Source organism: Equus asinus, chromosome 6 (genome assembly GCF_041296235.1).
Source record: "Equus asinus isolate D_3611 breed Donkey chromosome 6, EquAss-T2T_v2, whole genome shotgun sequence".
Lineage (NCBI taxonomy): Eukaryota > Metazoa > Chordata > Mammalia > Perissodactyla > Equidae > Equus > Equus asinus.
The window spans coordinates 82,888,230-82,911,957 of record NC_091795.1 but is presented as its reverse complement, the minus strand read 5'-3'; the positions used below and the strand labels follow the sequence as shown (position 1 = coordinate 82,911,957).

Here is a 23,728-nt window from a genome sequence, read left to right as displayed (position 1 = left end):
TTCTTCAAGCAAACGTTATCTCCTCCAAAGATAACTTTCCAGATTCCTGGGTCTCTTTTGGGTGGCGTTAAAGGGTCTGGCGTGGAGGAGGAACTCAAGGTCGAACTCGCTCATCATCCCACAGCACAAATCACTCCCGGCTGTAACCCATCAGTCACAGATTTAGTTCTTTGAGGACGGCGATTCTGTCTTAATTCAATTGGTATCCCCAGGGCGCATTTCTTTGCCTTGAAAGGTGGGAACTCACCTGTGCGTGGGGCAGAACTACGCAGGATAGTGAATAGGGGTTTAAGGTGGCTGGGGGAGGATCAGCAATGACTAGTTTCTTCCCTCCCATTCTCCTACCCCCCGCCCCACACCCCCACCCCTACATCCATCTTGCTCCTACAGATCCGGGCAGCCTGGCTAGGGTTGGTAACTCTCTGGTACATCCGTCACATCCTGAACTCCGTGGTGGTGAGCGCATCCGACTAAAGTGTTGGTTTAGTTTCCGGCCTTTCCCTAGCCTGTGAGACTGGGTTGACTCCCCAGAGCTTAGCAAAGAGTAGGTGCTAGATAAATATGTGTTGAACGGATGGATAGATGGATGGATGGATAGATGGGTGGGCGGATGCGCGACTGTCTTCACGCTCCGCTCACCATACTCGCCAGTCAGCGGGTTGACTGTGATAGCCGGGCCGAGCTCAGGAACAGCGCGTCAGGGTCCCTTCCCCCGGGCCCCGCCCCGGCCGACCCCACCTTTCCGCGCCGCTCCGCCCCGCCGCCCCCTTCCCCGTCGCCCCTCCCTGCGCAGGTCCCGACTCCAGCCGCACCTCCTCCGGCTCTGCAGTGGCGGCGGGGAGGCGAGCTGAGGCGTCTGCGGGGCCGGGGCCGGGGCCGGAGCCGAGCCGGGGTCGGGGCAGCAGCGGGGACCCTCGGAGGCGGGGCCAGTGGGACTGCGATGGGCGTGGAGATCGAGACCATCTCCCCGGGAGACGGTACCGGGCGGCAGAGCCGGGGGAGGAGGAAGGGTCCCGGGGCGGAGCCGGGCGGGGGTCTGATTCCGAGGTGGCGCGGGGAGGGGGCCGAAGGGGGGGCGGGCCTAGGATGGAGGCGGCGGGAGGAGACCCCAGACAGGATTGTTGGGGGTCTAGCCCACGATCCTCCGCCATCCCTTTCCGCGCCCGGTCACCCGGGGGAACGAAGGCGGCGGCTGGGAGGCGGGGGTCTGCGGCCCGCCACCTCCCCGGGGGCCTCGGGCCGTCGTTGCTGCGGCTGGAACCGCTCGGTTATCCGCTACTGCTGATTTCCCTGGGCTGGATTTTTAGCTCTGCTTTCTCCGCCCTGTTGGGTGAGCTCTGGAAACAGGGGAAAGGTCATGCTTTGGGGTCTCTGCTGCTCGGGGCAACCCCTCTGGTCGGGCTGGGTGATGAGATGGTGTAGGGACGGAGCCAGTCTGGGAAGGGAGAAGCACTCCCTCCGCCACCCCAGCATCTTGCTGTATCCTCCCCGCCCCACTCTGCCTCTCCGGCCATCCTGTACACTCCCGTGGCTTTCATTATCGTCTGCAAACCGATGGCCTCCAAACTTAAGCCTCCAGCCCAAACATCCCACCTGAGTTCACAGTGGTCCATTTATCCGGCTTCTGCTCGACCTCTACCTGGATGTCCCACGGATACCTCAAAGTCAGGAAGTCCAAAACTGACCCCGTGTTCCTCATCTTCCCCACTCGCCGGCACTCCTCTGTGTTCCCTCCCTCCAGGACTGGCACCACTCCCTTTCCCAAGCCAGACATCCCTTGTATAATTGGGTCTGGGTGTACAAGGAGTAGCCTTTTCTTTATTTCTTAAATAAAACAACTCAGACTGGAGGCCCCATTTCTGCCGGATTTGACAGGCAAACTTCATGTCAGACAGTAGTGACAATCCCCACCCTCCCCAGGAAACTGGAGATCCTCTTGGTTCCAGGCCACCCTCCTTGTTGGAAGGCAGTGATTCCTTGGTGTCCCAGCTCCAACCCAGCTTACCTGTGGGTTACAGGCTTCTTTACTCACTGGGCACCATGGTGCTGGGTCCCAGGAAGCATCTCTCTGAGGCCTTGTCGCCCTGCAGGGCACTGCCATAGAGCTCTGCCAGGGAATTGAGGCCTCTTCTCTCTTCCCTGGCTCAAAGAAGCCTTTAGAATTTTCTCTCCTTATCCTCCCTCCCTGGCCAGGGACAAGGGGCATTTTCTCCAGAGGGATTAGATTTCTAGGGAAAGCCTGAAGGAGCTTTGGTCTGCTTTTAGCCCAGTCTAAATCCTTGAGTCAAGGAAGAACAAAAGGACCAAGCTGTTACCCAGGAGGGGAACATACAAGTGACTATTTCAACAAGTATGCTGCCGTCCTGGGGACGCCTGTCTTTGTTGGGTCCCACAACAACTCCTGTCAAGCCCTCCTACTCACTATCTCTAGTCTCCCTCCCGTCAGCCTCTTCCCTGGTTCAGACCACCATCGTCTCTCTCGTTTGGATTTCTGCACAGCCTCTAACCTGGTCTCCCCACCTCCAGTCTCACCTCCCTGCCTCCAGTCTGGCCTCCTCACCTTGCCACTTATTTCCTACACCACTACCTGAGGAGTCTTTAAAATGCATATTTGCCATGTCCCCCCCGCACCCTCACCATAAAATGTTTTAATTAATCGTCTGTCTCCTTCTCCAGGCAGATGGTGATATAGCCTATTCTTACCCTCTATACTAGAGCCTCATCTCTCACTACCAGTTTCTACCCCCACTACCAATTTTTTTCTCCAGCATTAGCAAGCTGCCTGCAAGTTGTTAAACACACTAGTCATTCAGCAAATATTTATTGAACATGTACTGTCTGCTAGGCCCTCGGGTTACAGCAGTGAACCGGACTGGGCTCCCTCTATTGCTCGACTCTAGGCCTTTGAAAATGTTGTTCACTCTTCCCAGATTATCTCCCTTTACTTACTGTGGCAAACTACTCATCTTGAAGACCCAGTTGAACCATTATCTCCTCTCTAATGCTTTCCCTGACCTCCACAGTCGGTTCGTTGCTCCCTCTTCCAGCCTCCCACGGAGTCTTCTAAACGTTAGCTCAGTTGTTAGCCCTTCCAAAGCTTTGTTATCCAGCCCCATGGCTTTAAATTCCACCCAAATTCATACTGCTAGTGCAGACTCTCCATCTGCCTACTTGCGATATAAACTCAGATGTCTAATAGGCATCTCAAGATTGCCACCCGCACAGGTCTGTTCTTCCTCATCTCAGGAATTAGGTCCACCATCCAGCCACTTGCCCAAACTGAAAACCCAAGCATTGTGCTTGATTTCTCCTTCTCCCTCATCCTGGACCCCATCTCCACTCCATTAGCATACCATGTCAGCTCTGCTTCCAAAATATCTCTCCAATCTGTTTTGCTCTTTTCTCTGCTGCCACCACGTTAATTCAAGCCATCATTGATTTCCTGTCTGGATTGTTGCAATTGGCGCCTAACCGTCCATCCTGCAACAGCAGCCAGAGTGATTTTATACCATCTTAATTCAGATTATGTCATTCTCTTGCTTAAAACCTTCCAGTGGCTTCCTATTGCACTTAGAATTAAATCCAGCTCTGCAAGACCTGGCATGATCTCGCTCTTTCCCACTTATCTCCTTCTCCCTCCCTTCTTTCCAGTTACCTGCAAATGCCTCAAGGTTTGTGTACTTGCTGCTCCCTGTTCCTGCAGTGCTTTGCCCAGCATTTTGCTCATCGTTCAAGTTTCAGCTCAAATATCACCTTCTCTGTGAGGCCATCCTGGACCACCCTTTCTAAAATGTCCCACTGTATCACTCTAATTCATCATTGTGTTTATCTTCTTTAGAGAACTTATCACAATTTCTAATTATCTTGTTTGAGTATTGTTTGTCTCCCTCCATTAGAATGTAAACTCCTGGGGCCCGCCCTGTGGCTGAGTGGTTAAATTTCCACACCTGCTTCGGTGGCCTGGTTTACGGGTTCAGATCCCGGGCGCGGACCTGCTCCACTCATCACCCATGCTGTGGAGGCATCCCACATACAAAGTAGAGGAAGACTGGCACAGGTGTTAGCTCAGGGCTAATCTTCCTCAAGCAAAAAAAAAAAAAAGAGAGGAAGATTGACAATGGATGTTAGCTTGGGGTGAATCTCCTCACAAAAAAACACACAAAAGAATGTAAACTCCAAAAGAATAAGAATCTTCTCTGTATGGTTCACTGCTGTATCCCCACAATCAGACCCAGTCCTTGCACATAGTAGGTATTCAGTAAATATTTGTGAATGATTATGTTTATTCATCCTTCACTGCAGTCATCACCTTGCGTTATAATCTGTTATTTATGTGTCTGTTTTCCCAACTTCATCATGAGTTCAGAGATTGCTTTGTGTTTCTGGAATCTAGTCCAGGCCTGGCACATAGTAGGCTGTCAGTACATGTTTGTGGAATGGATGAAAGAAAGTAAAAGGAGCAATCAAAGAACGGAAAAGAACTAGGAGAGAGTGGAGTTGAGGAACCCAAGGGAATAAAGTTCAAATCAAGGCCACAGAGGGAAGGTGACTTGTCTGGCTCATACAATGCAGAACCAGAACTAGAGCCATGAACATCTCCAGGGTACGGAGGGGAATGTGGAGGGGAATCTTGGTCACAGTCACACCTGAATGTCCCAGGCGACTTTTTCCAATACCCTATTTATTCATCTGCCCATGTCTCCTTGCAGGAAGGACATTCCCCAAGAAGGGCCAGACGTGTGTGGTGCACTACACAGGTAGGCCTCGCTCCCTCAGCCCTCATCCAGACCTGCCTATCCCAAGGCAGCTCTCTGCTCTGATACTCCTCTCCAGAGGTATCTGCTCCCCTGGATCAGCCCCAAAGCCCAAGGCAGCCAAGTCTGCCTCTGACCAGCCCTCCCTCACTTCTCCCAGCCAGCTTGTGGGAATGAGAAGGGGGCTTGCAAGGTTAACCCCTGCCCACTTATACCAACAAGAGCCATTCACAGCGCCAGCCTCTAATTGAGCCAAGCACCTCCATTCCCCTTCCCTCTGTCTTGGGCTGGGTGGAGCCCTGTCTCTTGTTTCTGTCTAATAGTTGGAAATCTCTTAAAGCTCTGAGAGCCCTGACCCTCCCTTCAGACTCCCTTTTCATCCTACAGCATTATTAGAGAAGAGGAGGATGGCTTCCTCAGAATTTCTTTTCTTTTTTCAGAAATAGACTATTCAATTCAGCCTACTGTTATTGAGTACTTACTGTGTACAAGATACTGTGCTGGACACTGGGGCACAGAGATGAAAAGGGAGGATTCCTACCTTCTTTGGGGCTGTGCAGGGTAGGGGAGGGCAGCCAGGTCATCCAGAGGCTCTGATGCAGTGTGAGGGGTGGGGTGATGGCAGTGCTTGTCTCGGGGAGCTGTGGGAGCTGGAGGAGGTCGCATCTCTGCTGACCCCTCTTGGGTGATCTGTATTGGAAGGCCAGGTGGGCTGAGGAACATTCTAGATGGAGTTCCTGAAGACTGCTGGCAGGAAGATCACAAGCAGGTGTTTGTTCCAAGGGAGGGTGAGTGTTCTGCCTTGTGACCTGCTTCCCAATGTGGCAAACTTGGTGACAGCCACTTAGCAGACAGTAAGGCCAATTTAATTATGAGGACATATTCAGATGGGGCCATTTTTAGCAGTTCTCTGGGCCAGTGTGAAGTGCCAGGTTAATTCTAGGCAGACGGTGTGGGTATTTCTCAATAGCTGTGTTGCTGGTCACTGACGTCAGTGGGCTGGAGCTGTGTTTTATCTCCCAGTGATGTGGCCTAATTACCGTGAGTCCTCTGGGGCCTCTGACCTGTGTAATTGATTTATCTGTTCTACATGTTGCAGACAGACCAGTACTTATCAAGTTACTGAAACCACAACATCCTTTTGCAAAGACTTTTCACAATACATGCAGAGAGCAGGCAATGTGCGTGAAACACTAACATCAGCCATGAGCCGCTCTGGTTTGGGGACGGACTGTCTCATCAAATGCTGCAGGAGACTGTATGGGGCTTTTTGGTAAACTTTTTCATTAAATATAAATACAGTAGAGAACATAAATCTAAGATGTACAGCTCAATGAAATTTTTCAAAGTGATCACACTTAACGTACCCACCACCCAGATCAATGTACACATTTCCAGCACCCCAGGAGTCTCCCTCATGCCTCCTCCCAGTCATTATACCTCCCTAAAGGTAACAGCATTCTGACTTTTGTCCCCATAGATTGCTTTTGCCTGTTTTTGAATGTCATATAAATGGAATCATAGGGTATGTACTTTTTCGTGTTTGGCTTATATTTCTCAATATTGTGTCTGTGAGATTTATCCAGAGTGGTTTGTTCTTTTTCATTCTGTTTTGCTCATTGTATAAATATACTACAGTTTATCCTTTCTATGGTCAGTGAACATTCGGGTGGTTTATAGTTTTCGGCTATTATAAATAGTGTTGCTTTGAACAGTCTTGTAGATGTCTTTTGGTGCACATATGTACACATTCCAGTTGGGTATATACCCAGAAGTGGAATTCTGGGGCACAGGGTCATACCTATGCTTGGCTTTAGCAGATACTGCCAAACCCCTTTCCAAAGTAGTCGTGCCAATTTTCACTGCCACCAGCAACGTACGAGAGTTCCGGTTTTCCTGCATCCTCGTCAACACTTGGTTTGTCAGATGTCTGTTTTGTTTTTGGCCCACTCTGGTAGGTGCCAGTGGTCTCTTATTGTGGTTTTGATTTGCATTTCCCTGATGACTAAAGAAGTTAGTCAGAGTACCTTTTCATGTGCTTACTGGTCATTTGGATATCCTCCTTAGTCTGCTCAAATTTTGTCCGTTTAAAAAAATAAGGTTGTCTGTCGTCTTCTTATTGATTTATAGGAATTCTTTATGTATTCTGGATATGAGTGTTTGTTGGTTATACCTATTCCAAACATCTCCCCTGCTATGGCTTGACTTTTTACTCTCTTAATGGCATTTTTTAAACAGAAGTTCTTAATTTTAATGAAGTCCTACATATTGATCTTTTCCTTTATAGTAGTACTTTCAGTTCAGAAATCTTTGTCTATCCCTAGGTCATGAAGATATTCTTCTATTTATTATCTTGTAGAAGCTTTATTATTTTCACTTTCATATTTAGCTCTATGAGTCATCTGGAATTGATTTTTGTGTGTGGGCGAAGTAGGGGTCAAGGTTCATTTTTTCCCCATATGGATATACAGTTGATCCAGCAACATTAATTTAAAAAAATATCATCCTTTATCCATTGCATTGCAGTGGCACCTTTGTCAAATCAGGTAACCATATATATGTGGGTTTGTTTCTGGACTCCACGGTTTTGGCTGAACTTGTAGCAGTAGTTAAATACATATAGTCTGAAGTAGATTAAGTCATATGAAACCTGAAGAAATTGGGGAATGAGAAAGTCAGTTTTAAATAGAGTGTGTGTGTGTGTATGTGCGTGCGTGCATGCATTCCATATGTGTATTTGTCCAAGTACGTGTCTGTGTGAATGTATGTAGATCTGTGTATCTAAATATTTTCTTAGCATCTGTTTGGCCATCAGGGTTTTTCTTCTGCGTGTGTGTACATAAGTGCATGTGAGCATGCAGGAGTATCTCTCTGTATCTGACTATCTTAGCAACCTGTGTGTATGCATGTTTGTATTTGATCCCTGTAGTATCCATCTGTGTAGCCATGGGGTTTTCTCTTTTGCCTGATCTAGTACCCAGAGCAAGAGCCCAGTTTATTCGACCCAGAAAGTAGGTAAATGAGACTGTCCCTTGTATACATTTAAGTTGTAGGAATTAGGAAGAGGAATCACAGATGCTCAGACATCATGCTGGCCCAGACCTCCCATGTTAAACATGGCAAATCTGAGGCCATGAGAAGGGAAGTGATTTGCCTAACTTCACACAATGAGTTAGTGCCAGAGTGAGGTCAGAATCCAGTCTCTGAATTATAGACCAGGTCTTTCTCTGGTCCCAAATTGCCTTTTGTTTTGGTCCACGGGCTGCAGGAAGAGGTTGTGAAATAGCGTCATTTACAGAAAGTCTGATCTTTGAGTCAGTCACCAATAAGAATTGAAAATAGAAAAGCAGCTCTTGGGGCTGGCCCCGTGGCTGAGTGGTTGAGTTTGCATGCTCCGCTTCAGTGGCCCACGGTTTCACAGGTTCGGATCCTGAGCACGGACATGGCACCGCTCATCAAACCACGCTGAGGCAGCATCCCACATGCCACAACTAGAAGGACCCACAACTGAAAATGTACAACTATGTACCAGGGTCTTTGGGGAGAAAAAAGGAAAATAAAATCTTTAAAAAAAAAAAAGAAAAGAAAAGCGCCTCTTGGGCTTCCAGCAGCTGGACTGAGACAACATGTGTACATCAGAGATGACAAGGCATCTACACCTGGAGGCTAAGGGATGCTTCAATCTGCTGGGGACAGCGTCTGGTTGTTCTGGGTTCAAACATCCCTGTTTTTTGTTTTTTTTTTGAGGAAGATTAGCCCTGAGCTAACATCTGCCTCTAATCCTTCTCTTTTTGCTGAGGAAGACTGGCCCTGAGTTAACATCCATGCCCATCTTCCTCTACTTTATACGTGGGACGCCTACCACAGCATGGCTTGACAAGTGGTGCCATGTCCGCACCCAGGATCTGAACTGGCAAACCCCAGGCCGCCAAAGTGGAACGTGCAAACTTAACCGCTGTGCCACGGGGCTGGCCCCCTAAACATCTCTGTTTATATAAGGTCTGGAGGCCACCACTGACTGGCTGGGTCACTTTACAGTTCACTACAGTAGGGGATGATGTGACCTTTGGATTTTGCATGTTGGGGGAACCTTGGGAAAATCAGGTGAGGATTCAGCCTGAGGTGGAAATGCTCAGGAAAACATCTACAGGCTGGGGAGGTGGCACAAAAAAGTTGTAAAGTGCAGAGGCATTTGAGAGACATGTGACCTGACGTGGGGGGAAGGGTAGGAAGGGGAGAATAGAGAGGGTTGTCATGCAGGCAATAGCCAGATTTGGAAGAGCCTGTATGCAAGGTCGGCATTTGGAGTCTGCCATGGGGAGCTACTGAAGTGTGTGTTTTTTGTTTTTTGTGTTTTTTTTTACTGAAGTGAAAAACCAAAACTTAAAACTTTACTGAAGTTTTAAGTAAAGGAGTAATATGATCAGATATTTTGTAAAAGAAAAATCATTCTGGGCACAGTGTGGAGAAGGGAACAGAGGAGTAAGAGTGAGCAAAAAGGCCAGTTAGAGGTTATTCCTGTACACCAGTGAGGTATGATATGGTGATCTGGCGAGGCCACAGCATGGTGGTAATAGAAATGGAGAAAACAGGTGGGTTCCAAAGATATGTAAGACTTGGTCATAAGGCTGTATGTGGGGGGAAGGCAGAAGCAAGTGTCTAGGTTTCTTGCTTGGGCAACAGGACGGATGGGGAAGAATGCAAAAGGAGCAGGCTTGTGCAGAATAGGAATTCTATTTTAGTCACGTTGAGCCGGAATTTGGAGTGAACTCATGACCACAGCTCTTTTCCACCCTATTGTTGCTTTCACAGGAATGCTCCAAAACGGGAAGAAATTTGATTCATCCAGAGACAGAAACAAACCTTTCAAGTTCAGAATTGGCAAACAGGAAGTCATCAAGGGTTTTGAAGAGGGTGCAGCCCAGGTAAGATGAGGATCCTCGTTAAGGGGGATTTGAGGAGTTGGGGTCTGGGCTCGGCACTTTGCCCTCCACCCTCGCCCCATCTCAGACCACTACTGCTTTGACTCTACTGCCAGGGCATGGTGACGCCAGCTAGTTTCAGTCCTGGCTTTGTGTCCCCACCCCTTTTGTTGCCAGCAGGACTCCTTTGTGTCAGTGGGGGCTCTTCTCTCAAGCACATCCTCCCAGGCTTGCGCGCAACTAGCTGAGGAGGCCTGTGAGCTACCAGCTGTCAGGGACTGAAGCGGCAGAAGAGTTGGGGTGGGGTAGGCCAAGTTTAAAAAACAACTTCAGATTTCCAAAAATATTGCAGACATAGTAGAGTTCCCATATACTCTTTACCCAGCTTCCCCAAATGTTATTTTACATAACCATAGTTTAATGATCAAAAACAGGACAGTAACATTGATACAATACTATTAACCAATCTATTCAAATTTTTGAGTCAGTTATTCAAAATTTAGAAATCGATTTATTCAAATTTCACCAGTTGTTCCACTAATGCCAGGTGGGTTCTTGATGACTGCTATGATGAGCCCTGGTTCAAGCTCTTCCTGGGTCTGTGAAGCCAGACGATGCTCCATTAGAATAGGTTTCTTAGCCCTCCCCACCTTGCTGTGGCCTCTAACCTCTAAACCTCTCGAGTGAACTGCTCTCATCACCTACTTGAGTGTGTACATGCACATGTGCTCTTGGTACACCCTCTTTAGGCTTTTTTGGAAGAGGGTGAGGAACAAATATGAGCAAATATGTGTTTGAGTCATACACTAATTGAATAACCAGCAATGTTTGTTGGATGAATGAATTTGAGACTACTTTGTGGAAGTTAGTGTCCCACAGTCAAGTCTTTGCTAGTTTGAGGCAAAAATCTGCATTTGTTACAACTCTTAGCACAACTTCATTATGCCATGTGTAAAATTCATCTCAGATTTTTAAAGTTACTATGAGGATGGTTTGGGAAAATGCCATAGTTATCATACTTTTTTCTTTTAAATCAAGCTGGGTCCTCTTTCTCCTCTCCCCATCTGCCCCCACCCCTGCTAGATGAGCTTGGGGCAGAGGGCGAAGCTGACCTGCACCCCTGATGTGGCATATGGAGCCACGGGCCACCCCGGTGTCATCCCTCCCAATGCCACCCTCATCTTTGACGTGGAGCTGCTCAACTTAGAGTGAAGGCAGGAAGTCGAGGTGGCTGGAGATGGCTGCTGCTCACCCTCCTAGCCTGCTCTGCCACTGGGACGGCTCCTCCTGCTTGGGGCTCTTGATCAGTGCGCTAACCTCACTGCCCCACGGCATTATCCATTCTCTCTGCCCAAGTTGCTCTGTATGTGTTCGTCACTGTTCATGCGCATCTTTGCTTGAAGAAACTTCGGTTGCAGATTGAAACATTTCAGGTTGCGCATTTCGCGTGATGCATGTAGTAGCCATTCCTGATCACAGAACATAGATTTCTTGTTCGCACAATCTACACTGCCTTACCTTCACTTAAGCCAGACATACAAGGTGCTCAGACACGAAATGTACATGGTGTACACAGAGGGACTTGAGCCAGTTACCTTTGCTGTCACTTTCTCTCTCAGAAATTCTGTTGGCTGCTGATTTAAACAATGTCCTCTTTGGAAATGATATGTAAAATAAAGGCTCTGTGCTTGACAAATTCCTGTCCATCCTTATTGTAGGTAGGAAGTGCTTTAAGCACCACATACGCAAGTTGCCCTTGGGGAAAAAGAGTGGAAAGGAACCTTCCAAGTAGCCAGGAGGTATTACTTGCTACTCATCTCAGGTTTAGAATTCTCTGAATAACTGAAGGAATATAGTGTGTTCAAATCCCACAGCCTCGCAATCAAATGTGGGATTGGAGCACTTTATGTGATGGATCCTGCAATCTCTGTTTGGACTTAGACTAAGAGGGACGAACTCCCCTCTTCCATAGGAACACTTTGCACGTCTGAACAAATGAAGGTGTGTTAGGCCTTGGAGCCATACACTAACTCACACTAGAAGTTAACTTTTGAAAAGAAATGTGTGATTCTGAGCTTGTTTCCGCATATACAGCTTAGTTTCATCTAGATTTAGTCTAACTTACATTGGGCAATTACTTCTCATAAGAACGTGATTCTGAACTTGTTTCCACATGTACTGCTTATTTTCATCTACATTTACTGTAACTCATGGGAATTCTCAGTTAGGTTTTAAAATCAGCCACTTACTATTGTGGGTTGTGTGTATGTCAAAGGAGCCTGGGGCAGTGTGGCTAAGAGATTTTTCTTTAAGTTGGTATAGGTGAGAAAAGCTCTTAGCCATAGTCAGGGTTATTCTCAGTGATGACTTGGAGTTGTTTCAAGATTGAGGAGTGAGGGGCTAGTAACAGGTGCTGTTAGTTTCCTTCATAGACTCATTGATGCATGTCACATGATGTCATATGTATGATTCAGGGCCACATCACTTTGGCTATTTCATCTACCCCTTGTGTCTTTAAGAAGTCCTGGCTGTATTCCTCTGCTGAGGATTGAGGAGTTAATGAAGAGGCAGTGCTTTAAGACGCAAACAGTGAAATGAGAAAGGGGCTGCTTTGCTGTTAATCACTCAGTTCCTGGGCTCACCTCTATCATGGGACCAGACCAGCACTCATTCCTTTCTGGGGTATTTCCTTCAGGATGTCTTGGTTCCCACCTTTCTTCGATGACACATGTCTATTATAATTTCTCAGAACTCAGCCTGTATAAAAGACATATTCATGTTTTCTGCTGTGACACCACTAGGATAATTAAACATGGCACCAATGACCATTTTAGGTGCCCATTATGGATCTCAGTCTAGAGTATTTATAGCCTAGGTGGTAACAGGAGACATTCAATTAAAAAAAAGCAAATACCTACTGGCTAGCAACTGGAGAGCATACGGTAGGCTTTGCAGGCCCTCTTTTACTGGCACTCTTAAAAGATCACGCAGAAAATTATGAAGCAGGATGCTAAAGAGTCTGGACACTGTCCTGTGAGAGCTAATGAAAGCTGTTAAGCAGGAGAGTGATGATGAGATCTGTGTCATTCCTATCAGTCATTTTTAAACTTTCAGTCAATGAATTCTTTATTCATACAAAGTATTTTCTTACAAAGTCAAATTTAACCTGGATGAATGTAAAGCAGCTCTGGCACACATGTGTATGCACACACATGCACGTGGATACAATCATCCCCTGTACTTTTTTTTTTTTTTTGGAGGAAGACTGGCCCTGAGCTAACATCTGTGCCCATCTTCCTCTACTTTATATATGGGATGCCTGCCACAGCATGGCTTGATAAGCGGTGCATAGATCTGCACCTGGGATGCGAACCGGCAAACCCCGGGCCACCAAAGCAGAATGTGCAAACTTAACAGCTATGCCACCAGGCTGGTCCCATCATCCCCTGTACTCTTAAAAGCAGTTTGAAAAACGAGCCTTAGATATCTGGTGCAGAGGACCAATCCTGTGTCCTCAGCATCTTAGTACACACAGACTGGCAAGTAGTAGGTGCTCAATATTTTCCCACTGAATTAAAGTTCTTGTAACTTGAGATAGGTTACAAAATTTCTGAACAATTAGAGGGTTTTTTGTTTTTGCTGAGGAAGATTAGCCCTGAGCTAACATCTGTGCCAATCTTCCTCTATTTTATGTGGATTGCTGGCATAGCATGGCTGAGGAGGGGCGCAGGTCTGCACCTGGGATCTGAACCCGAGAGCCGAGGCTGCTGAAGAGGAGTGCACTCAACTTAACCACTAGGCCACAGGGCCAGCCCCAAGAGGGCATTTTTCAAACTCAAGTTTAGGTCAAGAAATTCACCTAACAGATATATTAATTCAAATGATGGACTGGCCATAACTGTCAATAGAGGGAATTTCCCCTTATTAATTTAAAACAACTATACTAGAGGCAAGCCAGTCTGCCATCTAGTCAAAGCACACTATAAGAAACTCTAATTTGTTTTCCCCTTACAAAAAAAGTCTTTTAGGAAATTCTTTTTACATTTGTAAATATTAAAGGCACACTGTGCATTACAAAATTTAAAAAGAATTCATAAAATCATTCACAAGAAAATTACAGCCGTGGCTCCTTTGTCATGTGCCTGCCCTTCTTAGAAATGACTCTTTCTACTCTTTTACAGTGCTTTCAAAAAGCACTCAGACGTAATTAATAAATAAGACAATTACTTCTTCCTTTTCAATAGTAGGCTTTGAGAAAACAGTACAAAAATATAAAATACCCTATTTTGTTAAAGTAATGATAGATTTCGAAGCTAAATGCATTTAAAAGTAGAATAGATGCTCTTTGTCCATTTAAATGATTCAGTGCTTGTACTCTTCAAATTAATTTTGGGTTATAGTTATATATAAAACAATTAGTCCATGTTTTTCCATTTGGCCCATGCCTAAACTATAAAAAGAAAATTATAGCTATTTCCTCCAAGCTGCCAAGCTATGATGAATGTGGCAATAACCATACTATTTCCATGCCATGGGAGGTCATGATTATAAGAAGCAGCATTAAGTATTTTATTTATGGCAAAGATATACTATGACCTAACGTCCAAAATATACACAGACACTTATTAACTAAAGGGAAAGACTACATAAATATAATCTTAGACACATAACAACGAACACCACTACCCAAGCAGCTTGCTCTCAAATTTCTAACAATGTGCTGTCATCTGAATGGCCATTTCTCAAATAGACTTCTGTTCTAAGGACAAGGGTAGCCCATATTGACAAAGGTGTTTTGTTAACGGTAAAGCAGTATTATTCAAATGTACTCTTGTAGCTAATACCTGGTTGACGTTACAGCAACTTTTTATGTAGGCCTTTTATTCATTCAAACAACGTGATAAGCTTTGGTTTCTTTATCTGCAAAATGGAGATACCTACCTTCACTGACTTGTTATGAAGATTTCATTATTAATAGACAGTCAATAAATGACAATACTCTAACAAGTTCCTTTGATGGCTCAGCACTTGGACTGGACAGTGAAGGCATTAAGAATACAAAAAGGTCCCTGTCCTCAAGAAGCTCAGTCTTTAGGACCACCTACCACTGAACAATTCTTGATATGGTTCAATCGTTGGGTTTTTTTTTTTTTTTTTCTGGTATCAAACAGGAAGGGAAAGTTCAAGAGAAAACACTGGCATGTTTTACAGTAAGCTACAGGTTTATTAACATAATATATTCTAACATATATCAAAGTTTCAAGCAGGTCATTTTGAATCTCAAATAAAAAATCACAATATTCAGTATTAATTAAAAACATAAAAAGGGTAAGTGGTTGCCACTCATGGGTCTTAGTCCAAAATGAAAATGCAGAAAACTTTTACTTTGGTGGATCTGTGTTGATGCCATATTTCTCCTTGAGAAGCTTCAACTGTTCTTCCTTCTTCTTTGTGTCCATCTTCTGAAATGCCTGAAAGTGGTAAGCACCAAAGTTAACAGTTACTGATCTGCAGTCAAATGAATTTCACCAACAGCACTACGTAGAACTGAGTACACATCTCCCCTAATGGTACAGTTCTACACTAATTCTTACATGGGATCCCCGAGTGACGAAACCATCGCGATACTTACCCTGTTGGCATTATAGTACAAAACCACGAGGTATCTGTTACACACATTGAATCCTGACAGGTGATCACACGCATTCTTGGCATCAAAGATGTCTTCATAGACCACATAAGCTGTTCCTCTAGTTTCAGGTGTGTTTCCCCTGAAGAGTTGAATCAGACTTAATTAAAATACACATTTACCTGAAAACTATTAAAGGAAATAAACATTATGGATAGGTATGCTGGATAAGCCTGTAATTCCTTGAATTAGGTAATTTTTGTTTTCATTTTAAGTTAAATGGCTACAGGTTAGACTTAGTTATATCAAGAATACTAATACAGCTCCTAAAGCAACAGCAGCAAAGACTAGCTTGAACCTTCCGTCTTCATGTTACTGTTCTACTTTCCTACTTCACATACTAAGAACCAATCTTCAGTTTCACACTGAAAAGTACAGTACTTAGGAATGATGGTTCTTTTTTTTTTTTGAGGAAGATTAGCCCTGAACTAACATCTGCTGCCAGTCCTCCCCTTTTTGCTGAGGAAGACTGGCCCTGAGCTAACATCTGTGCCCATCTTCCTCCACTTTATATGTGGGACACCTACCACAGCATGGCTTGCCAAGTGGTGTCATGTCTGCACCCAGGATCCGAACCGGCGAACCCCGGGCCACCGAAGCAGAACGTGTGCACTTAACCGCTGTGCCACTGGGCCGGCCCCAGGAGTGATGGTTCTTATTAGTTAGCAATGTCTAGAATGGGTTTTTTCTTACTGTGCATTTATGCAACAGAACCAATACTTTATTTACCACACTATAACCTAGAAACTAGGCCCTTGTTTCTAAAAATTTAGATTTTCTTTTTCAACCCTAAAATTCTTAAAGGGCAAGATCTCCATCAATGTAGGAAATAAATGTTTCTAGGCAATATTTGATAACAGTTTATCAAATACATAGAAATAAAACCTATTTTGTGTCTTTGGGGGGTGGGGTGGGAAGGAAGCCCCTACCAGGAATATGGTAAAATTATAAATAACATATATGTAAGAAAACAGTCAACCATCATCTTTTATGGTCAGGAAAGGATGTCTTCTAATATAAAGAGAGAGTTAATGTAGTTTCATCCACTTTTCTTAGGTTCTTTGCCTTTTTAAAATGCAATATAGTCAGCCCCCTACTTTCATACATTCATTTTTAATACAGTCTGCGCTCTCATGCATTACACAGCTCCATTTGGCTGGGGAAAAGGACTGGGCTTCTGGAGAGACTGTGGTGGAAGTGTACTTGTGGGTGTAGTTATCTGCGAGCCAGAGTAGAATGCTGGAAGGCAGCTGGAAGTGGAAGCTGGACTTTGCTCAGATATGGGGCTGCTTCTTGGGTAGGTGTTTCTTGCCACATGCTCTCCTCACCTCACCAGCTTCCATTAGGGGAGGAGGAAGGGAAGTGTGAGGAGCAACAAACTGCAGGCAGCAGATGGCCATGTGCTTGTGAGGACAATAGGCACAGGACCCACTCAACTTATGCTGTGATATGATAAACATGGACCCCTTGCTTCCATCTGTGTTCCAGCCACACAGTGCAAGTGTGGCATAAGGCTTAAGACTGTGGGCTGACACTCCGTCTGCCATAGTCCCCGCATAGGGTTAAGGAAAGGCAATAGGCCCATGAGACGGGGAGGCACCTGCCTAGATTTGATCTAGAATGAGCCTGCAGTCTTGGGTCCCAGCCAAGAGCCTGTGCTTCCTATAAAAGAGGAATGGATAGGTATAGGGTGCTGGGCTGGTTGGAGGGTGCCAGTGTCATTGAATGCTCTCACTTTGTCAGGCTGCATGGGCCTGATGAGGCATTTTACATTTTACTCTCTGGGAATAGCACTTAGTATTCCTAAGTATTGTTCTTTCAGACATTTAACTTTTAATCATTTTCAAGAATGCATTAGGTATGAAACTTGGGGACTACCCAAAGGAAAAAACATTGTCCCAAAGATTTCCCCCAAAAGTCTACCTAATTTTCTCTTTGGAATAAAAACAAAAAAAACTTAACAAGATTTTAACTGCCTTAAGGGAAATACAGTCTTATATTTCATTTTACTCCCACAGTGCTATGCATACAGCAAGTGCTAATAAGCATCTGAAGGGTGGAGATCCACTTTCTCCTATCCATTCTCTCACACATTTTTTCTCCAGGAAGCTAACAAAACAAAACAAAAGCATCTCTCTTCCTCTTGCATCTTCTCAGAAAGTAGAACAGGGATGGGCACTAACCCCATTTTAAAGACTCTCCATCTTAAGTGGCCTAGCCCATAATTATCAACCTAATATCTTGAGAACCACATTGTAATTTTAATTTTTCAAAGCATGTACTTGGTACTTACTAAATGTTAGGCACAGAGCCAACATTATTTTCTCCATCGGTGGTTAGATTAGAGTAGGAATAAGAAAACCTAATCATGTTACTTAACCTCTCTGGGCTTCAGTTGCTTCAGGTGTCAAACAGTAACATCAGGCTCTATCACCTGCCCTCCTTTACATGTGGTTTTAAGAATTAAAAGAAGTAACAAGCATGGAAGGGCTTTAAAAAGTTCAAAGCACCGAGTGTCCACTACATGCCAGGTGAGGAAACCAATCATCCCAGTTTGCCCAAGACTGTCCAGGTTTTAGCACTGAAAAGTCCATGACCCCAGACAACCCCTTGGTCCTGGCAAACTGGGAAGGTCAGTCACCCTGGTGCTAGGTGCCAAGTATGCTATAAAGCATGATCACACCTATGGAAGAGAAAACACCTCTTTATCTATAATTTAGACCCAAGTTTCTGCACAACAAACTTTTATGAATTTATTCAACAAATATATATTGTGTTCTTTCTATGTGATAGGCATTGGAAATACAATAGTGAAAAAAGACAAGCATCAGTCTTCCCCTTCAAGGAGCTTTTTCGAGCAGGAGAAAGACATTAAATAATAAATATAAGATAATTATAGTTCATGAGAAATATTATAAAGGAAGTAGAGAGCAGTGATGAAAACTTTTTTTTTTTTTACATTTGGGGCTTTAGTTTTACTCTGGCACCCTTAGCGATAGTACAGTCAATTATTTCTGCCACTGTCTTTTTTCTGACACTGTGTTTTTATGATCATTATTAACATCCTCCATACTCTTTTGAGTGACAGAGATTAATGGGAGGACAGGGGGCTACTTGAGATAGGCTGGTCAAGGAAAGCCTCTCTGACACTGAAGCTGAGACCTAAGAATGAGGAGCCAGATATGAGATGAGCCAGGTGAAAACCATTCCAGACGGAGGAACTGCAAGTACAAAGGCTCTGAGCTTCTCTACACTCTTCTAAAGATGCCACGGTTTTATCACTGTCCTTTTGTCTTGGCTTTCTGAAACATCCTCTAACTTCACTGATGCAGGCATCTCTTAATTGTGAACTATCAATAAATTTTGTAATACTTTGATAAGTTAATCACAACTACACTAGCATTTTCTACATTATTCATTTACTTATACACATTGGGTGCTTAACATGTATCAGGCACAGGAGTTGTCAACACAAAGCAAAAACAATATATGGTACCTGCCCTGGAGAAGCTCACAGGATGGCAGGAGAGAGAAGTGAGTACACAGATGACAGCAAAACCGTAAGTGAACACCAAGAAGAGATGTTCATAGAAGGTGCTATGAGAGCAAAGAGAAGGGGTGGCTAGCACACTAGGAAGGAAATACTCAATGACGAAGTGTTTTCACAGGCAGTCTAATTTGATCCTCACAAAAATTCTTTTCGGGAGATTGTGTTTCATAGATAATTGTAGTCCAGAGGGGTTAAACATTTTGCCCAGTTTCACATGTCTGGCAGGTACCCCTTGAGTATTGAGGTCTTATAACCAATCCAGTAAATTTATCATGCTACCTCCATGTTAAAAGCTGAAAGGTGCTGTCCATCTAGATTATTTTACATGTGAGGAAACAGAAAACCAAAAAAGCCAGGCAATGTGTCTAGGGTCACATGGCTAGTAATAGGGCCTTAAGAAGATCTTGTCTCCTGATCCCCAAATCAGGGAATCTTCTGTACACCTTGTACGTCTAGAACAGGGTTTCTTAACCTAGAGTCCATGTACCCCCTGTAATCATAGACAAAATGCTGTGTGTATTCTTCTGTGGAAAAGGTCCAAAGCTTTTACCCAATACTGGAAGGAGTGAGACTTCCTAAAAAGGACAATGGTCTCTAAGGCTTCATTTTCATCTCCATTAGAGTACCAACGATGATCTATTTCCAGCTCTTGGTTTACTTTTTGGAGGAACAGTGATCATTCACAAGGAGAGTCCTCAAGATCTCACAGAGTTCTAAAAGCCAAGAAGGAGCTCTCAGGTCATAAAAGAAAATTTATTAATAGAGAGATAGTCCAACTAAAAATAAAAACCTTAGAAATCCTCAGATGGACTTTCAGGTAATCAGCCCATTTATACTAGTTAGAGTGATAGCAGCTGTGGTACTGTGTAGCAATTCAATTGAGAATCAGAAGATTTTATCACTAACTAGCTGTGTGAAGCTAGAAACGTACTTTTAATCTCTGGGCTTTGGTAGTCTCACCCGTATAACAGACACAGTATCACCTCCACACAGGGCTGTAGTGTTGGTGATGCAAATAAAAGTACCTATTACAACAAATGGCATTTAGTAGGTGTTCAATAAATATCATTTGAAGGTATGAAACCCAATCTTGACATTAAATTTAAACATGAATTCTTTTTGTAATTATTTCCCCCTACACTTTAAAATCTTCAATAGAAAGCAAGAGTTGAAAAAAGTCATTTTTCTCAGTTGCTTTTATACCCTTTACCTCAGTTTATCCAGAAACTCTGGAGTCAGTAAAGGAGACAGTGAAGACTACTGAGAAAATTCAACTTAACACATATAAAAAACATAGTATAGTACTTGACTTTACAAATAGTGGGTATGCAATAAATCTTAGTTCTTTCTCTTCCCATCCATTCCCCTGAAACCACTGACCACTACTTCATGCTCTCTATAATTTCTCAACTACTGCTTTTGGCTCTCCGCGAGCTGGATCACGAGGGCCTCAGTAGGTATTTTTCCCTACAAAAAAAAATCTCATTTCCCTGATTTCAATCTGTTAGTCTCTAGGCTTTTGCTTAGGGCTGCCACCCTGCACAGCCTGTGAAGCCAGACATGGTGGCCCCACTGTCAGCTATAATGCTGAGATTATAGATTACGCAATCATTTTCTTTAAATGACATTTCAAGTCTCAGTAAGACTCACACTCTGATTTGACGAATAGGTCCATATTTTCCAAATATATCATACATTTCTTCAGCTGTGATTTTGTATGGCAAATTTCTTATATACAAAATCCGGTTTACTTCAGGTGGAAGTCGAATCTAAAATGAGACAGATGTATTGTCATTATAATAAGGGGCAGGAGTGCTACAGCTTAAAAAAAAATCTCAATGATACACAAGAAAATAATATATAATAAAAAAAGCCAGGAATAAGAATTATAATCTGATATTACTGAAAATGGCATGCTCTGTGGAAAAGCAACTGAGCACTGGTTTGAGGGAAGACTAGTTGTAGGCACTAAGAAAGGGGCTCCTATACCACCCAGCCTTTCAATCCTACAGCTCAACAAGGATTTCCGCCTCATTTAAAAGTCCTTAGTGCCTCAGACTTGTGAGGGGAAAGAACAAAGGGAGCTGTTCCTGTTTGCTAGACAATAAAACTCCCGCTGATGACTGTTCTCTGGTCTTCTCAGGAATGTGTTCCATCAACAATCTCCTCTCTAGAATTTACAGCCTTTCCCTCACCACTGGCTTTCTTCTACTCCTCAAGTGAGCAGTTGCTTATGTCCTGCCAATCCTTACACACACACAAAAATACTTATTTGGATCCCTCTTCATTCATTCATTCATTCAACAAATATTTACTGAGTGCCTTCTTTATGTATACACCAGGCTAGGTATTAGGATTACACAGTGAAGGAAAAAAAGACAAGGTGTCTGCTTTCCCTGGACTTATTGGCTTCCTACTTATTATCCTATCTTGCTTTTTTTTTTTTCAGTCAAGCATTGGGGAAGAGGAAGTGTAGATTGACAATGATCAACCTACCACAATCTAGCTTCCACCCCAGCCCCAGCACTCCGCTCAAGTGCTTTTGCTCCCTAAGACCTTTTAATTGTAGTGCTCAATTCTCATCATACTTAACTTCTCCGATGCTTCTGACACTTGACTATTACCTTCTCGACTATTCTTGACACTATTTCCTTGGCTTCCTTCTAACTTTCTGGCTAGTTCTTCTCAGTCATCTTTGCCATTAAAATATGCTCTTCCACATCGTTTTATCTTCAGACTTCTTTTCTTGACTCTCTGTATACTTCCTGTAACTCTGTACTTTTTGGTCTCTTAACCACACACATGGTTTCTACAGTAAGTTGATGATTCTGAAACATGTACTGCTTGTCCAGATTTCACTCCTGTGCTCCTGATTAACATATTCAATTTCATACTGGACATTAATGCGCTTAATAACTATTACACTGGCAACGATTTCAGGCATTAATCTAAGTGTTGTATAAATGAAAGACTAAGACACTTATCCTCTGCCCTCAAACTAGTGGTGGTGACAAATGGCAAGCAAATAAGTACAATAAAGTTTTAGATTTTAAGATTCAAGATTAAGTTCAAGCAGATGATCAACACTGCCAATCTTAATAGACTTCTCTAGTAAATCTGCTTTCTCACCCTGCAAGACACTGTATCACACTTCGTCTTCTCTCCTCAAACCTTACCACCACTCCCTCTAACATCCAAGTTGGACTGTATCGTCTTGCCTGCCCATCCTAGGAGATGACCTTCGCTCCTGCTTCTTAGAGAAAATAGATATAACCAAATGTTAAGTGCCTTATATTTGTATCACTAAACCCACCAATCTACATTCAGCCATATCCACCACTTTCCCTTTCATTACTATGCCACCCTTCACCTACTCGAAACTTCACTCCTGAACTTAACCCATCTTTCTCCCATATCATCAGTTTCTCCACTCTACTGGATCATTCCCAATGGCATATGAATACACCAAATCACACATCTTAAAAAAGAAAAAACTAAACTATCATCCAATTTCTCTACTTGCTATTTACATGAAAACCTGTGGAAAGAGCTGTCTCCATTTTCCCAACTTCCACACTCTTTTCATCCCACTGCAACCAAGTTTTCATCCACCGAAATGACCATCAAGGTTACCAAAATTCTCCATCTCACCATGGCCAATTATCCACCTTTATCTTACTATACCTCTCAGCGTCTTACAGTTGACCACTCTTTCTTGACACAATTTCTTTTATGTTTCTATAATTCCCCACTCTAACACTAGAATGTTAAGCAGAAGGATTTTTGCTTTATCCACTGTAGAATCCCCAAAACGTAGACTAGTGTCTGGCGTATAGCAAGTATTCAATAAATATAACTGATGAATTGATTCCTATCTCGCAAGTCTGGTACATGGTAGGTGCTCAAAAATATGTTGAACTAAAACATTAATGAAGATCCAAAAAGCTGCATGATCCGAGGAGAATCCGAGGCTCTAGTTGCCTGTGAACTATTATTTACTGGGGACTCATCTGTGCTATTGACTTTGCAGCGAGCAGAAGATCCCGACGCCAGGTCCTAAGTGCGGTCAAGCAACAAAAGCTCAGGCTAACAGTATCACTGACACTAGGCTAGAGACTGAAGGAACTCTCCACAGGGGCAGGGCGGAAGTGTGGCTCAAGGAGCACATCCATAAGGACGGGCCGGGATGGAATCCCCTGGGATAGGATAGTAGATGCTCGGCGTCCCCGCCCTGGGGGCCGGGGAGGGGCGAGAATGCTCAGATCCACGCCGCTGAGAAAGCCCAGCAGCGAAGCCCTCCCCGTCCTCGGCAGAAGCCTCGATACTCACATTCGCCCTCTTGGCCGCTTGCATCGCCATCTTGGCGGGCTGATGAGGTTACCGCAGCAAATACTGGAATTCCTCCGAACACCTCCGGAGCTCGCTCAGCTTCGAGCGCAACAAGGTGTCAGATACGGGACACCAACGTCCAGCCTCCGCCGGAAGCTTTCTAACGCGTCGGAATGTCGCCGTCTCACGCCGAGACGTGCTGACGTATACTTTCTTTCGGAAAGACTCCGGGCACAACGAGCCTGAGGTAAAACGCAGGCCGGAAGGTAGAAAGTCAAGGGTCCCAGCCGCTTCCGAGCTCTGGACCGGAAAAGGCGGGGCCTGGCCTTCAGAAGGGGAGGTGTTCCGGCCGGGTGGCCGCGAGCAGAGGAAGCTGGCCGGAGGGGGCGGGGCCTGAGGAGAGCGGGCGCGGCGGGGATGTGCCCAGGTGAGTTGCGGGAGAGGGCGGGGCCTGGCGTGGGACGTGGGACCGCGGCGACCGCGG

The 23,728-nt window shown here is 44.5% G+C and overlaps 3 protein-coding genes across 9 annotated transcripts in view; 2 read left to right on the top strand and 1 right to left on the bottom strand.

The window, feature by feature from the left end:
* The first annotated feature begins 414 nt into the window (after positions 1-414).
* On the top strand, positions 415-11,370 carry FKBP1B (FKBP prolyl isomerase 1B). Of its 6 annotated transcripts, none has more exons than XM_044772018.2 (4): positions 415-456; positions 4,710-4,757; positions 9,567-9,679; positions 10,760-11,369. In XM_044772018.2, exons 3-4 carry the CDS (start codon positions 9,569-9,571, stop codon positions 10,886-10,888), a joined length of 240 nt encoding a protein of 79 aa, XP_044627953.1. In that variant the 5' UTR covers positions 415-456; positions 4,710-4,757; positions 9,567-9,568; the 3' UTR covers positions 10,889-11,369. The 6 variants fall into 6 exon arrangements, with proteins under 6 accessions (XP_044627953.1, XP_070368628.1, XP_044627954.1 ...); XM_044772019.2 differs by having other exon boundaries at positions 444-544; XM_014854657.3 differs by lacking the exon at positions 415-456 and adding an exon at positions 655-977 and having other exon boundaries at positions 10,760-11,370.
* Positions 11,371-14,879: 3,509 nt separating this feature from the next.
* SF3B6 (splicing factor 3b subunit 6) lies at positions 14,880-23,584 on the bottom strand. The gene is made up of 4 exons (XM_014854822.3): positions 23,245-23,584; positions 20,566-20,684; positions 15,309-15,447; positions 14,880-15,147 (listed from the first exon to the last, which is right to left on the bottom strand). The coding sequence occupies exons 1-4, from the start codon at positions 23,272-23,274 to the stop codon at positions 15,058-15,060; spliced, it is 378 nt and encodes a 125-aa protein (XP_014710308.1). The 5' UTR covers positions 23,275-23,584; the 3' UTR covers positions 14,880-15,057.
* The window catches only part of LOC106839748 (protein FAM228A), a 90,206-nt gene continuing 90,025 nt past the window's right edge, over positions 23,548-23,728 (top strand). Inside the window, exon 1 of one of the 2 annotated variants that reach the window (XM_044772028.2) lies at positions 23,548-23,671. In XM_044772028.2, coding sequence (XP_044627963.1) covers positions 23,662-23,671 — 10 coding nt within the window. In that variant the 5' untranslated portion in view covers positions 23,548-23,661. The remainder of the gene's footprint in view (positions 23,672-23,728) is intronic. The other variant, XM_044772031.2, reaches the window with a different exon arrangement.

What these genes read in the sequence shown, in the direction of transcription:
- FKBP1B (XM_014854657.3), top strand. Translation starts at nt 941, where the DNA reads ATGGGCGTGGAGATCGAGACCATCTCCCCGGGAGACG. An exon ending in GACCATCTCCCCGGGAGACG is followed by an intron (nt 978 to 4,709) that starts GTACCGGGCGGC and finishes GTCTCCTTGCAG; the next exon opens with GAAGGACATTCCCCAAGAAG. An exon ending in TTGAAGAGGGTGCAGCCCAG is followed by an intron (nt 9,680 to 10,759) that starts GTAAGATGAGGA and finishes CACCCCTGCTAG; the next exon opens with ATGAGCTTGGGGCAGAGGGC.
- SF3B6 (XM_014854822.3), bottom strand. Translation starts at nt 23,274, where the DNA reads ATGGCGATGCAAGCGGCCAAGAGGGCGAAT. An exon ending in AAGCGGCCAAGAGGGCGAAT is followed by an intron (nt 20,685 to 23,244) that starts GTGAGTATCGAG and finishes GTCTCATTTTAG; the next exon opens with ATTCGACTTCCACCTGAAGT. An exon ending in TGTACTATAATGCCAACAGG is followed by an intron (nt 15,148 to 15,308) that starts GTAAGTATCGCG and finishes TACCACTTTCAG; the next exon opens with GCATTTCAGAAGATGGACAC.